The sequence below is a fragment of the Phytophthora parasitica genome (genome assembly GCF_000247585.1).
Source record: "Phytophthora parasitica INRA-310 unplaced genomic scaffold supercont2.5, whole genome shotgun sequence".
In the NCBI taxonomy this organism is placed as follows: Eukaryota; Oomycota; class Peronosporomycetes; order Peronosporales; family Peronosporaceae; genus Phytophthora; species Phytophthora nicotianae.
The window spans coordinates 1,850,769-1,863,238 of NW_008648991.1; the positions used below are offsets into that span (position 1 = coordinate 1,850,769).

A 12,470-nucleotide genomic window follows, 5' to 3' on the forward strand; every position below is an offset into this window, starting at 1 on the left:
GTAGTATCACCGTTGCAATGGAATGTGTGGTTGCAAGCTTTCGGGTCACTGAACCAAAGCCTTCCTGCATCGTGTTTTTTTTTTTTTTTTTTTTGCGGTATAAACAGCGAAATCTTTGGACTTTCACTATAGCGGTCGGCAATTGTGTTGCACGACATCTTCAGGGTGAGATCTGCACCTGAATGGAGCTGAGAATTGCAGCGCACACGCGTTCCGTTTAGTGCTGTGTAATGCAAAATATCAACAAGCGGTGCTTTCAACTTACCCTAATGAATCCTTGCGTACCTTGTGCCTCAAGCAGCAGAAATGAGCATGATTTTTTCCAAGAAGCCATCGCTGTGAACTCCGGTTTTTATCAACATCATGTTTCCAATGGTGATACCTTTTCAAGATACGTCGACTTCCTTAAGTTTTCCATGATCTGCACTTCAACTTCGGCAATACTGATTTCAAGTTTAATCCTCCGACTCCTGTCACTGCTTCAGGACAACGCTCTTGACATGTTGGGTTGGCACGTCCCTTGCGTCTACTTGAGTGTAACTCTGTTCCACCTCATTCCGATATTTCTCGTAGCAACCTCACACTGATGCGGGTGTGGAGTCTGCTGTACGCAGTCTCGCTGCTTGTGTCGAGCATGGCATCCTGCTTTATAGCAGCTGGAATCCACCGCCACGCAGAGCTGCACAAATCCGCAGTGCACTTCATCATATTCTATTTCTTCTTCTACTCGTGGCTATGGTCGTTCTTCCGCGGCGTCTTCTTTCTGGATGCGTTCCTCTCCGGCCCATTAATCGACTCGAATTCTGGTATCGATGCAAATTATGACGACGTTTTGGGCCTGTTAGGAGTGGCGCAGTCGTCCGAAATGACGTCGCCATTGCTCTCATGCACCACTGTACTGGGGGACACGGCGCTGCTCGCGTGCTCGCTTTGGATGCTGCCGATGACCGCCGAGCTCTCAAGACTCGCTCACAAGAACATGGACCGAGGTCCCAGAGGAGAACACGAAATTGCGAGATTGTTCAGCAAGTGGATCCACATTCTCATCGTGCTGTTTTTGGTCTGCGAATCGGGATACACCATCTACAACAAGGGCTTCAACCACAGATCGTATCGAATCCTCATAAGCGGCAACATGCTGCAGGCCATCACGCTGGTGTACGTAATCTATGCTCTCATCAGTCTTAAAATTGCTGGTCGCAACTACGAGAGCATTGGTGGATCTATCGTGCTGTCACCGCTCTACAAACGCATCAAAGGCATCATGTACGCTCCTTGGAACGCTGGCTTTACTCCATGCCTGCGTCGTACTTAATTTCTTTTGAATTTCTGTTTGTTTACCGATAGGATTGTGTACATGGCGTTCTCGTTCCAGTACCAGGTCGTCTCATTGATATTGTTGTACAGCCACTTCGAAGTACACATGCCGACTGTGTTTATCGGTGTAAGCACGTTGTTGTTCCATAACTCCGGTACCGCGCTGTCCATTGTAATGGGGTTCAGCCAGGAGTGTTTCTTCAGGTCTTTCCGTCACTATGTACCGAACGAATATGTGGAGGCCTTCTACATGTCTGACCCGGGACTTGCAATGGCGAACGCTGCTGCTGGTTACAGTCCACCACTGGATAACCCAGTCTTCGTGTTCACGGATATCGAGTCGTCTACTAAGCTTTGGGGTTTCGAGGATGGTTCCATCATGCGTCGCGCGAATGAGATACATGAGGATATTATTCGCGGGTCACTCGCACAATTCCGCGGCTACGAAATCACCACTGCTGGCGATGCTTTTCAACTCGCCTTCTTCACTATTAAGGAAGCCGTTGAATATTGCATTCAGGTACAGATGAAGTTGCTCGGTGCTCAGTGGCCGAAAAAGCTGCATAACCTCGTTCCATCCACTGCTCGAAAGAAAACAAAGACAAATCGACTTGTGTTCAGCGGTCTACGGATTCGAATGGGAATCCATGACGCGCAGGAATCGGAAGGTGCATTGGTGAAGGATACTCACTCGGTAACGGGGAAAATCACGTATACGGGGTTGTCTGAAGTCATCGCAAGTGAAATCGGTGATGTCGGAGCAGGAGGACAGATTTGCGTGACGCATCGAGTAGCCGAATGGCTATCAAGTAATTGTTCTTCAATTAGCAACGGATTTCAGGTTGATCACATGGGAGAACACCCGATACCTCAGCTGAATATGACGGTGGAGGTCTTTCAGATAACTCCACACGAACTAGAAGCGCGCAAAAAGGATTTCGACAGGCGCTGGGCCTCCAGACTCGAAAGCTGTTAAGGAAATGATATACGGAATTGGACTACAACCTGAAAGTAAATATTCGCAACACACTGAAGCACCATGTTCATGTCAGCATGCTGACGATACGCGAGTCAGCTGCAAACCATTTGCTTTAAGAAATGCTATTACCTCATCAGCCGATGGCAAGCTAGGCAGCGCACCATCTCGTTGCACACACAAGGCACTAGCAACAGAAGCTCGAACCATGCAATCCTGCATGGCACGCCCTTCAGCGAGTGCAACCGCAAAAGCACCACGATAGCAGTCACCCGCTCCAGTTGTATCCACCACATTGTCAACTTTAAATGCACTTTGACGTAGCACCTCCGAGCCGTCAGCAGGGACAAACACGGATCCGAGCGATCCGAGCGTCACCAACACGTCCTTTGCGCCTTGTTCCTGTAGGAATCGGGCGGCTGCAACTGCGTCGTCAATACTATCCACCTCACGCTTCGTCAGGCGAGCAAGTTCCGTTTCGTTCGGGCACACGAACGTAAGCAGTGGAAGAATATCGGCCGGAATGGGGTAGTCGTCACCTCCGGTGTCCCACATTACAGGTACACTGGTTTCAGCAGCAGCTTTCGCAACGAGTGCATTAACTCGAACAGGAATTTCACATTGGACTAGCACAATGGCTGCAGTCTTGACGGCATCGATCAATGAGGCTGGGAGCTCCTCTGGCCAAGCCGAGTTTGCCCCACTTACGATCACGATTGAGTTGTCTCCATCAGGATAGACGAACACAAACGCAAGACCTGAGGAGCATTTTGCTTGCGTACACAGTGTCGTGTCCACTCCGACGGATTCCAGCGTATCCTTGATCATTTTGCCGTGGTTGTCATTGCCAAATTGACAAGCCATTTTAGCTACCAGGGTCGGGTGACTTGGCCCAATAAGCTTGGCAATAGTAGCAGCTTGGTTGTTGCCTTTGCCTCCTGGGTAAACATTGCCCGTATCGGGCTTGCTGGCAGACAGAGTCTCGCCACGAGTTGGCATACGGTCAACTGCTACCACGATATCTGCTCCTACAGAGCCGACGACGAGGATATGGCGGCGAATCTGCGTCATGTCTGAAATATGTTTTGATCGGGGCTTGAGAAGTGATTTGCTTAGTTAGCTGGAACTTGGTAATCTTGGAATGAGGAGAAGGATAAATTTTATCCCATGTGCTTCAACGAGGTCTAGCAGCGGCACGATTTCAAACTTCAATCACGCTTCACATGCATCAGGGCACTGGTATGACTTCAGCGGCTTGCACAGAATGTGGCGCGGCTTTAGCGACGAATGATTCATCTTATTCAATGAAGTACCCTGTCATCGTGTAGACGATCTGAACAATGTGAACTTCGTTGTGAGAAAAAAGTGAAGAATGCACGACATTATCGCAGCAACTTTAAAACTACTTGAAAGAAACTGTGAATCAATGCGCGAGTGTGCGTAAATCTAACCCAACCCAAAAACTATCGAGTAATCTTTCTACGCTGCTAGTCAACGTACTACAAACCGTTCTCGTTGAGGAAAGCCACGACCTCGACGCCAGTTGGCAGACTAGGGAGCGCACCAGGTCGTTGCACGCACAGAGCGCTGGCAGCAGCGGCACGAGCCATGCAATCCTGCATCTCCCGACCCTCAGCAAATGCAACGGCAAACGCTCCCCGGTAGCAGTCTCCTGCTCCCGTTGTGTCAACCACCTTCTCCACCTTGAAGCACTTCTGGCGCACGATCTCCGAGCCGTCAGCAGGAACGAAGACAGATCCACCCGAGCCCAATGTGATCAGCACGTTCTTGGCACCCTGCTCCTGCAGATACCGCGCGGCGGCTATGGCTTCGTCGGTGTTGTTCACCTCGCGCTTGGTCATACGCGCCAGCTCGGTCTCGTTGGGGCAAATGTACGTCAATAGGGGCAGCAACTCAGCCGGGATCGGAGTATCGTCACCTCCTGTGTCCCACATGACGGGGACGTTGGTCTCCGCAGCAGTCTTGGCCACCAACGTATTGATGTGCTCGGAGATTTCGCACTGCAGCAAGACGACGGCCGCCGACTTGACGGCGTCCGTCAAAGGGGCAGGAAGCTTCTCCGGCCATGCACGGTTGGCACCGCCCACAATGACGATGGAATTGTCGCCATCCGGATAAACGAACACGAACGCCTGACCCGATGGACAAGCCGGGTGGCCGGCCAGTGTCGTGTCCACGCCAGCGTCTTGTAGCGCAACCTGGAGCGCCTCCCCGTGCGTGTCATTACCGAATTGGCCAGCAAACTTGGTGCATAGTGTCGGATGATGAACGCCGATGATCTTGCCGGCTGCAGCCGCCTGGTTGCTGCCCTTGCCACCCGGGAAGAACTTGCCCGTGTCTGCCTTGGATGCGGACAGCGTCTCGCCGCGAACAGGTAGGCGACTGATCTCTACGACGATGTCGGCGTTCACGGAGCCAATAACCAAAACGTGCTTGCGTGTCTGCGCCATCTCGTCTCCTACACTCGACTTGCTGGGCTCTTGTCTGGAACAGGGGAATTGATCTGTGCAGCTTGCTGTCAACTGCTTGAATGAATGACTCATTCATGAAGCGTGGTTGAGGTCAGGCTGCTTGGATGCGTATTTATTTCAGTTAACTGAAAGCTTCATTTAAAATAGATAGCCTGTGATATTATGTTCATTTGCAAACGTGATCGTTTTGAATTTTATAACAATCAGGATCTTTCACATTCTATAATCCCTATGGTTTTATTTGAAGTACACTGTACCCGCGGTACAGTTTGGGAACTTCAAAGTGACAGTTTTGGTGTCTTCCACACAGTTCCTACATTTATCGACATGGCTCCGCCGACCTTCAAGCCTGCGCTGGTGGAGCAACTCTTCCAGTCCGCGTGGGCGGCTAATGCGGCCAGCGCGGCCGAGACTGTGGCTAGTGATAGCAGCGAGGAGGAGGAGCTATTTGATTCCGCCCCATTGGTCAGTGCAGCAGCTGCCGCCTCCCGGGTACGCAAGATCCATACAGACGCAGTGAAGCTCAGCGCTGAGATGCTGCGGCTCTTTGTGGTGGAGGCGTTACGTCGCGCGCAGATGGAGGCCATGGTAGACGACAGTGAGCAGGTCGAGCCACAGCACGTGGAGCAGATCCTGGCACAGCTTCTGCTGGATTTCTAGGCACGAGCTGCAGGTTTTGACCGTCCAAGTGGACGAAACTGCGTCATGATGGTCGAAAGGTGGGCCTGTTGGCGATGGAACAACGAGTCGGCTAGGAAGATGCTATGGTGAAGACGCTCGGGGTCCAGAGACGTTCCAGACGCGTCTGAAACTGCTGCAAGTTTCGCTAACGAATGATGAAGCTGCTGAAGTCGCATGAGGCGCTGAAAAGCAATGGAAGGATGTATGTTAGCTGGACTGGAGAGCAGAAAGGAAAGCAGAGACGAAGAAATTGTTTACCTGCTGGAGCATGTCGTACAAGTAGTGAACGTTAGAAGAGAGTCCGGAGATGGGGTCGTGTGCAAACTTTTCGTGGGCTGATGCGTGTTTAATGTATGGCCGCACCGCTTCTTGGAAGCGAGTGCTCTCGTTGGCGTTGCGAATTTTCTGCTGGAGTATTGAGTCGACGAGAAACTGATGATATATGATGGAAAGAAGTTAGTGTGGACTGCTGTACATGCCCATATTACCAGCAATATCATCTACCTGTGCAGCACCAAACCGTGCGCCGAGCACGTCGTTTTCAGCACTTTGAAGCAGCTTCTCGAGCTGCTCACTGGTTTGTGCAATTTCTTCATCGCACTATTGCAGACTCAACAATGTAAGATAACGGCAGAATATCTTGCAGTGAACAAGAAACACTGACCTTGATTGTTGCGCCTTCAAAGAATTTGCGAAGCTCTTGTTCCCATTTTCTCTTCGCTGCAGTCTAGGTGAATGCGGTGTTAGGCAACAACATTGAAATAAGCCCAACTTTCTGTCGCGCCAACTCACCTTTCCGAGGTTATCTGCTCGCTGCTGTCGCTCCAATTGCTCTACCTCTCGGTCTTTTTCCTCAATTGCGACCAGGAGCTTCTGGAGTTGATGAGCGTGGCTTTCCTGCAACGATAATTGCGCTTGATCGTGCTGGTTCGTTAGACGATCCGTAGATTCCTTAATCTGCTGCTCGGTCTGTTTCTTCAGGTCCATGGAATATCTCGAAATCGTTGCAACCTCTTTCCACTTTCTCAATGCTCGTCCAGTGAGTTTTAAAGTGCCATGAACAAGCACTCTCAGCAATATCAACTGCTGCTTTTTGTGTCGGTCTGCTGTCATTTTCCACTTCTGCAATACCTGAGCAAGCAGTGGTTTTAAGATTCTTTGATTGTAGTGGCGCTCCGACATTCGTTCGAGATGAGCATCGAGCTTAAGGTGTTCAACACGTTGGATGTCACCCAATTGGTTGCGAGTGGAGCAACGCTGGGCGAATTGTTGCCACCGTCGAAATGTACTGTGGTTCTGTACTACTGCTTTCTTGACAATCAGTCCGCGTAACAGCGTTGATCGCTGTCTTATCGATAAGCAGTGAAGACGGATAGCTGCCCAGCATTTCCGAGTGAGTCGATAGTTGCTTCGCTGCTGAAATGCCTCTAGCCGGCAAACTATCACTTGGTTACTCAAACTTGCGAAATCTCGCCAGCGAATAAAATACTGGTCACGACGCAGTTTTCCGAGTGCTTTTCGTACTTCGCCAAGCTGTCGAGCTTTACGCTCGCGGTTTTGATTCTGTATTCGAAGACCTCGTATCCACCGCACAAAAACTTCACTCATGATTTCGTTCTTCTTGCGTCGAATCGTCTGGTTAATGAGTTTCTCCTGGAGTGCAGTTTTCGCAGCTTTTTGTCGTGCTGTATTAATCGGACGTGAGTGCGAGCGAGTGAGATCGTTAAAGCCTAGTTCCATCGCCTTGGAAAAGAAGCTGTGCACTTTCGGCGGGCTGTACGATTGGCTTGGACTGTCAGGGAATTGTTGCGACGGAGTAGTCTCAGATGCCGGCATACTTCTAAGCGAGTGTTCAAGCTGTTCTCTTTCCGCTCCACCTTCTTCTTGACTTGGTGGATTTGAGACGTTTTCTTGATCCGAATGCTCCGTCATAATCGAAGCTGAGAGATTCGCCGGTGTAGGAGATTTAACCCTCTCTATCATAACTGGCAGCTCGTCGTCTTCGTCTTCATAACTGTCCTCGTCACTCCTGGACTCTCCACGATTTGAAAGCATGTTACTGGTGATCACCCCACGTGGTTTTCGACTTATCGACGATGGCGTTAAGTAGCTCTCTTGAAATTCCATGTCCCCATTTAGAACCTGCCCAAGAAACACCATCAAACACAACAGTAAATGACAGTGATCACAGCCTTTATCCGCGCCCAACTTACATCATTTACTTCGCGAATTCGCTGCGAAAGCCGTAGCTTTTCCACTTCTACCAAATTACGTTGCACTCTTGACTGCTGGACACCGCTCGAGACTCGTCTAGAGCTCGCAGTAGAAGACTGCCTACTGCGCCGTTGATTGAGTTTGCGTTCGACGTAGTCACTTAGCAACGAATCAGTTGAAGCCTCTAGTAAGAACTTGCTAAGCTGTTCCTTGCACTTTAGTGACGGTGCTGTAGAGTCAGCAAAGGAAGATACACTGCTGCGACTCCTTGCTGCCTGTAAATTGTTTTGAATGGAAGCAGCGACAGATGCATTGACAGTAGATGTTCTACGATCCCCTCGTAAGGTATCTAACGCTTTTCGAAATGCTTGGTTGCCACCAGCCTGGTCGGTTGAATGCTGAACGGACTTCTCCGTTTCAATCGACCGCTGCGATACAGCAGTGATGTGTGGATGAGGCATGAGCTCAAACACGAAGACGTTGCGTGGGTTCCCAAAGGCCACACGGTCTCCATGCACGACGACAGTTCCTTCTCGAGGCACAACAACGTCGTTCACGTAGCAGGCGCCAGCTGATGTAGTCGAGAACGGCACCAACGTGGCCGACGCCTTGTCTGTAGACAAGTTGAGTAATGCATGGAGCTCCAGGATATTATCGCCAGAGATCACTAAGTCGCAGGTCGACGTCCCTGAGCCGATGAGAGTCTTGGAGCTGCGTAGCTCGTGCCTACTGTCGAGCTCCAGCGGCCGTAAATATGGCATCTCCAAGCGACTCTTGCTCTGTGACTGGTGGCTGTTCGAGATCTGCTGTATCCACGCCAACAACACACCAACAAGAAAAACACAAAAACACTAGAGGACGATAGAAGACCCTCTGGAGAGCTCGTACATTTCACGGGAGCAAAAGCTCTGGTCGCAGACCTGCACTTCTATTCCCTGTCATTATTCCCAACGTGCCCAAGAGCGGCTGACGACAGATCCAATCGCTTACGCCTTGATGCGACGGCTGCGGATGGCCTTCTTCTGGAGGACACCTGTAAAATATGCAAAATAATTGAGCCACCTGAACCTGAATATTTCTGTAATAAAGTCTGTAGCAACGCACCCTTCTCGACCTTGGCGACCGTGGACAGACGCGACCACTTGGCCAGAGCGGCCTTCTTCAGGTCGCGACGGTAGTAGTTGCGCGAGATGTTGGCGCGGATAGTATTGGCACCACCGCGAGCACCCTTACGGAGGGGCACGGCGTTCTCAGCCTTGACGGGCTTCTTGGAGGCCTTCTCGATCTTGGTGGTGAGCGTCACCTTCTTGTCCGCGAGCGAGATGTCCACGGCCTTGGTGGAGGCCAGACCAGAGTACTTGCGGCAGTTGCGGTTCAGCAGGTTGAACTTCTCGCGGGCAAACTCGTTGCCATTGCGCTTCACGAGGAAGGACGAGGTGTTCTTGGTCAGCAGCCACGTAAGGGTATCGCTCGACATCTGAACGATTACCACATCATCAGGTTAGTTTGTCATTGCCTGCTTGGTTATTGCGGGCTGTCATTGTCATAAAGCAAACCTTTTCCGCTTCTTCGATGGAAATAATGGGATGGCGGAGACTGGCGGCGTCGGCAAGCTCAGCGAGACGCTCGACCAATCGATTCGCCCAAGGCCAACCAGAATAGGGGCTTCATGAGGATTGGCCAAAAGTTTGTGCGTAAAAATGATTTGATTAGCTAAAAACAAGCCACTTCTTACACGTAAAAAGTAGATGCAAAAATCAGCACGTTTTGTCGTTCGGCGAAGCATACCAAAATGGGAGCATATAAAAAAAAATACCTGCCATATTTCATATGATAACTGGTAGGATGTCATAACACCATTTGTGCGGTCATGATGCGCATGTGTGTCTCGCGGCGGTGCGTGCTGTTCGTGGCGATTAACAGCAACAGTTAAGACCCCGTTCTAACCCTGTTATGTTACCACAGCTCTGCCGCGCAAGTGGCCAAGTCGGCATGGCAAATATCAATCTCCCGTAACGTCAGCGACTGGTGCAGCAAGTCGCTGCTGACTGCGGCAAAGGCTCTCGACTCGGGTGATGTCTCGGCCGTGGAGCTTACGCAGGCCTGCATCGATCAAGTGGAGAAGACGCGTGCTTTCAATATGTTCGTATCCACGGACTTCGAGCGTGCGCTACAGTTGGCCAAGGCGTCGGACGAGCGACGTGCAGCTGGTCATTCGCTGGGTCTCCTAGACGGTATCCCTGTTGGTGTCAAGGACCTCTTTTGCATGGAGAATGTGCCCACCACAGCCTCCTCCAAGATATTAGAGAACTTTTTGTCTCCATACGAGTCGACAGCGACTCAGCGACTGCTGGACCAGGGCGCCGTGCCGCTCGGAAAGCTCAACATGGACGAGTTTGCCATGGGCTCCGGTACAATCTATTCCAAGTTCGGAGCCACCATTAACCCGTGGTCCAAGGATCTCGGTGACAACGCAGTTGTGGCCGGTGGGAGTTCTGGTGGCAGTGCAGCAGCGGTGGCGTCGGGGTGCTGTTTTGCAGCGCTGGGATCGGATACGGGAGGGTCGGTACGCCAGGTGAGCGACGTGTGAAGAGATGGAAATTGGTGGAAAGAGTCTCACGAGCTGTGTGGCTTTTTCTTGTGGTAGCCTGCTGCGTATTGCGGTGTTGTCGGCCTGAAGCCGTCGTACGGACGTGTGTCGCGTCATGGCATGATTTCGTACGCGAGCTCGCTGGATACGCCGGGAGTTTTTGCCAGATCTGTCGGGTGAGTGCATTGTAACGAAAGCAGATTACATGTAAGGATTTACGTTAATGATGCTTGTGGTGCGATAGGGATGCCGCCGTTGTCTTGCAAGCTATTGCTGGCCCTGATCACATGGATTCGACTTGCATGACTGACGAGCTGCCTGAAAACTGGGTAAGTTGCGGTTATCTGGCATTCACAATGGAGTTCTAGTTAGTAATCTTGTGCGTTGTAGTGCTCAAACACAGTGGAGACATCACAGCAATCCAAACAAGTCGACCTCACTGGTGTTCGAGTTGGCGTTCCCGCAGAATACTTCGTTAAAGAGCTGCCCGAGGAAATCCTGAGCGTATGGAATAACGGTGTCGCATGGCTTCGTGGTGCAGGGGCTCAGGTTGTTAGTGTGTCGCTTCCGACGACAAAGCTGTGCATCCCAGCGTACTATATCCTGGCTTGTGCTGAGGCATCTTCCAACCTGTCTCGCTATGACGGCGTTCGCTACGGCTACAGGTACGCTGCTGTACGCTGATTTACTGTACTTGCACTTGATCATCAAGTTGATGGGCGTCTGACTGTATTTTTCCAATAGGGCCAAGGACATCGCATTGGAGACGCAAGAGGATCAATCTGATGCCCTCCATGACTTGTATTGCAGAACACGATCGGAGGGGTTTGGAGAAGAAGTGAAGGTAGAAAATTATTGAGGTTCTCATTATGGGATGATAAACTAAAGATGTGGCTGATTTCCACTGTAGCGCCGTATCCTATCCGGCACCTTCGTCCTGTCCGCTGGAGCCATGAGTGACTACTATGAACGAGGCGTGATTTTACGCCAACGTATCCGACAGGATTTCCAGCGAGTTTTCGAAGAGCAAGGTGTCGATGTGTTGCTGACTCCAACGACTCCCTCAGGTCCATTCCCTGTCCAGAACAAACAGGCGAAGGAAGATCCGGTCAGCATGTACCTCAACGACGTCATGACCGTGCCGGCGAATATGGCTGGTGTTCCTGCCATCTCTATTCCGGCAGCACTGACGAGGGATAGTGACTACCCACTCGGACTGCAGCTTATGGGTGGTCGCAAGACGGAGGAGCGTTTGCTGCAGGTGGCGAATGCTCTCGAACAGCGAGCTAGTTTTGGTGATCTAGTTCCTGCACGTGTGTACGCAACTGAAAGATGAGGGTTCGCATGATAGATTTTCGCTAGAAATGAAGTGCATGGCTTACAATAGCGGCTTCAGCTCTACAACTTTGTTTTTATACCAACGATAGACGCTACGGTAGTGGTAGAACTTGATTGCTAAAACTTGAAGGTTTGATGGGTAAATTATACATCCTTGACTTGAAAAAGCGCTGCTATGAGATATTGTCGCTGGTAACATGGCAAAAAAACGCCATTCGTTGGATGCACTTAAGGTAAGGCACAACGAAAATGTGTAGTCGGTGAATGATGCGCGCCAGAACTGCGATAAAGAAAAAAACACTGAGTTGTCACCACTTCCATCCTAGGCTATAATGTAGCCAGAGATGCATGAACAAGCAGCTTCGATAACCTAATATCAGTTTGACTCGTAGATTTCGAATCATACCTAATGATGGGGGCGATAGAGTGGAGCCTGCAATTTGGGTACAGCTGATCGATTCGTCCTACTGGTGACGATGGCTACAATTGATGAGAGCTGTGGCTAAACTGTTTGAGTTTTACGTAGTTCTTGCAGCTGTAGGATGGCGAGCGCGTTACCATATCATCGTTGATTTTGCGAAGTTGAACGATGGAGCAATATCGAACACGAAGGAATCCAAGAACGAGTCGGACCTGAAAACTGCGCTTACGGATGAAGTTGCCCACTCCACCTACTCGCTTCACGTTAGAGTGCAACGATTTTGCGTGGTTGCTGGGTCCTTGGCAATGGTTTGTGTGCTTCTTGGTCCGATATTGCCATTTGCACACAATGGTTCTTGCGTGGGCTTTTTCTAATCAACTGAACTGGATGAGGACGGGCAAAAACGACAATTGGACAAGTACAATTCGATCTCTGGCGGTT

At 50.6% G+C, this 12,470-nt stretch overlaps 7 protein-coding genes across 8 annotated transcripts; 3 read left to right on the forward strand and 4 right to left on the reverse strand.

The window, feature by feature from the left end:
- The first annotated feature begins 568 nt into the window (after nucleotides 1–568).
- PPTG_04921 (hypothetical protein) lies at nucleotides 569–3,580 on the forward strand. The gene is made up of 2 exons (XM_008897265.1): nucleotides 569–1,266; nucleotides 1,348–3,580. The coding sequence occupies exons 1-2, from the start codon at nucleotides 587–589 to the stop codon at nucleotides 2,291–2,293; spliced, it is 1,626 nt and encodes a 541-aa protein (XP_008895513.1). The 5' UTR covers nucleotides 569–586; the 3' UTR covers nucleotides 2,294–3,580.
- On the reverse strand, nucleotides 2,366–3,399 carry PPTG_04922 (ribokinase; the record flags this gene model as incomplete). Its single annotated transcript, XM_008897266.1, has 1 exon — nucleotides 2,366–3,399. The coding sequence occupies exon 1, from the start codon at nucleotides 3,362–3,364 to the stop codon at nucleotides 2,366–2,368; it is 999 nt and encodes a 332-aa protein (XP_008895514.1). The 5' UTR covers nucleotides 3,365–3,399.
- Nucleotides 3,575–4,875, reverse strand: PPTG_04923 (ribokinase). Its single transcript, XM_008897267.1, has one exon. It carries the CDS (start codon nucleotides 4,855–4,857, stop codon nucleotides 3,793–3,795), a length of 1,065 nt encoding a protein of 354 aa, XP_008895515.1. The 5' UTR covers nucleotides 4,858–4,875; the 3' UTR covers nucleotides 3,575–3,792.
- Nucleotides 4,876–5,103: 228 nt separating this feature from the next.
- PPTG_04924 (hypothetical protein) lies at nucleotides 5,104–7,343 on the forward strand. Its single transcript, XM_008897268.1, has 2 exons — nucleotides 5,104–6,085; nucleotides 6,153–7,343. Exon 1 carries the CDS (start codon nucleotides 5,113–5,115, stop codon nucleotides 5,443–5,445), a length of 333 nt encoding a protein of 110 aa, XP_008895516.1. The 5' UTR covers nucleotides 5,104–5,112; the 3' UTR covers nucleotides 5,446–6,085; nucleotides 6,153–7,343.
- On the reverse strand, nucleotides 5,721–8,441 carry PPTG_04925 (hypothetical protein; the record flags this gene model as incomplete). Its single annotated transcript, XM_008897269.1, has 6 exons — nucleotides 5,721–5,727; nucleotides 5,792–5,898; nucleotides 5,971–6,066; nucleotides 6,131–6,193; nucleotides 6,259–7,608; nucleotides 7,680–8,441. 6 exons carry the CDS (start codon nucleotides 8,439–8,441, stop codon nucleotides 5,721–5,723), a joined length of 2,385 nt encoding a protein of 794 aa, XP_008895517.1.
- A 27-nt stretch (nucleotides 8,442–8,468) lies between these two features.
- On the reverse strand, nucleotides 8,469–9,345 carry PPTG_04926 (hypothetical protein). The gene is made up of 3 exons (XM_008897270.1): nucleotides 9,237–9,345; nucleotides 8,785–9,157; nucleotides 8,469–8,713 (listed from the first exon to the last, which is right to left on the reverse strand). Exons 2-3 carry the CDS (start codon nucleotides 9,155–9,157, stop codon nucleotides 8,667–8,669), a joined length of 420 nt encoding a protein of 139 aa, XP_008895518.1. The 5' UTR covers nucleotides 9,237–9,345; the 3' UTR covers nucleotides 8,469–8,666.
- Nucleotides 9,346–9,522: 177 nt separating this feature from the next.
- Nucleotides 9,523–11,781, forward strand: PPTG_04927. Of its 2 annotated transcripts, XM_008897271.1 has the most exons (7): nucleotides 9,523–9,576; nucleotides 9,646–10,255; nucleotides 10,328–10,446; nucleotides 10,515–10,599; nucleotides 10,661–10,935; nucleotides 11,015–11,114; nucleotides 11,181–11,781. In XM_008897271.1, exons 1-7 carry the CDS (start codon nucleotides 9,551–9,553, stop codon nucleotides 11,604–11,606), a joined length of 1,641 nt encoding a protein of 546 aa, XP_008895519.1. In that variant the 5' UTR covers nucleotides 9,523–9,550; the 3' UTR covers nucleotides 11,607–11,781. The 2 variants fall into 2 exon arrangements, with proteins under 2 accessions (XP_008895519.1, XP_008895520.1); XM_008897272.1 differs by having other exon boundaries at nucleotides 11,015–11,781.
- Nucleotides 11,782–12,470: the final 689 nt, after the last annotated feature.

What these genes read in the sequence shown, in the direction of transcription:
- PPTG_04921 (XM_008897265.1), top strand. Translation starts at nt 587, where the DNA reads ATGCGGGTGTGGAGTCTGCTGTACGCAGTCTCGCTGCTTGTGTCGAGC. An exon ending in AAACGCATCAAAGGCATCAT is followed by an intron (nt 1,267 to 1,347) that starts GTACGCTCCTTG and finishes GTTTACCGATAG; the next exon opens with GATTGTGTACATGGCGTTCT.
- PPTG_04923 (XM_008897267.1), bottom strand. Translation starts at nt 4,857, where the DNA reads ATGAGTCATTCATTCAAGCAGTTGACAGCAAGCTGCACAGATCAATTC.
- PPTG_04924 (XM_008897268.1), top strand. Translation starts at nt 5,113, where the DNA reads ATGGCTCCGCCGACCTTCAAGCCTGCGCTGGTGGAGCAACTCTTCCAG.
- PPTG_04926 (XM_008897270.1), bottom strand. Translation starts at nt 9,157, where the DNA reads ATGTCGAGCGATACCCTTACGTGGCTGCTGACCAAGAACACCTCGTCC. An exon ending in GGTCGCCAAGGTCGAGAAGG is followed by an intron (nt 8,714 to 8,784) that starts GTGCGTTGCTAC and finishes CATATTTTACAG; the next exon opens with GTGTCCTCCAGAAGAAGGCC.
- PPTG_04927 (XM_008897271.1), top strand. Translation starts at nt 9,551, where the DNA reads ATGATGCGCATGTGTGTCTCGCGGCG. An exon ending in GTTTTTGCCAGATCTGTCGG is followed by an intron (nt 10,447 to 10,514) that starts GTGAGTGCATTG and finishes GTGGTGCGATAG; the next exon opens with GGATGCCGCCGTTGTCTTGC. An exon ending in ACGAGCTGCCTGAAAACTGG is followed by an intron (nt 10,600 to 10,660) that starts GTAAGTTGCGGT and finishes TGTGCGTTGTAG; the next exon opens with TGCTCAAACACAGTGGAGAC.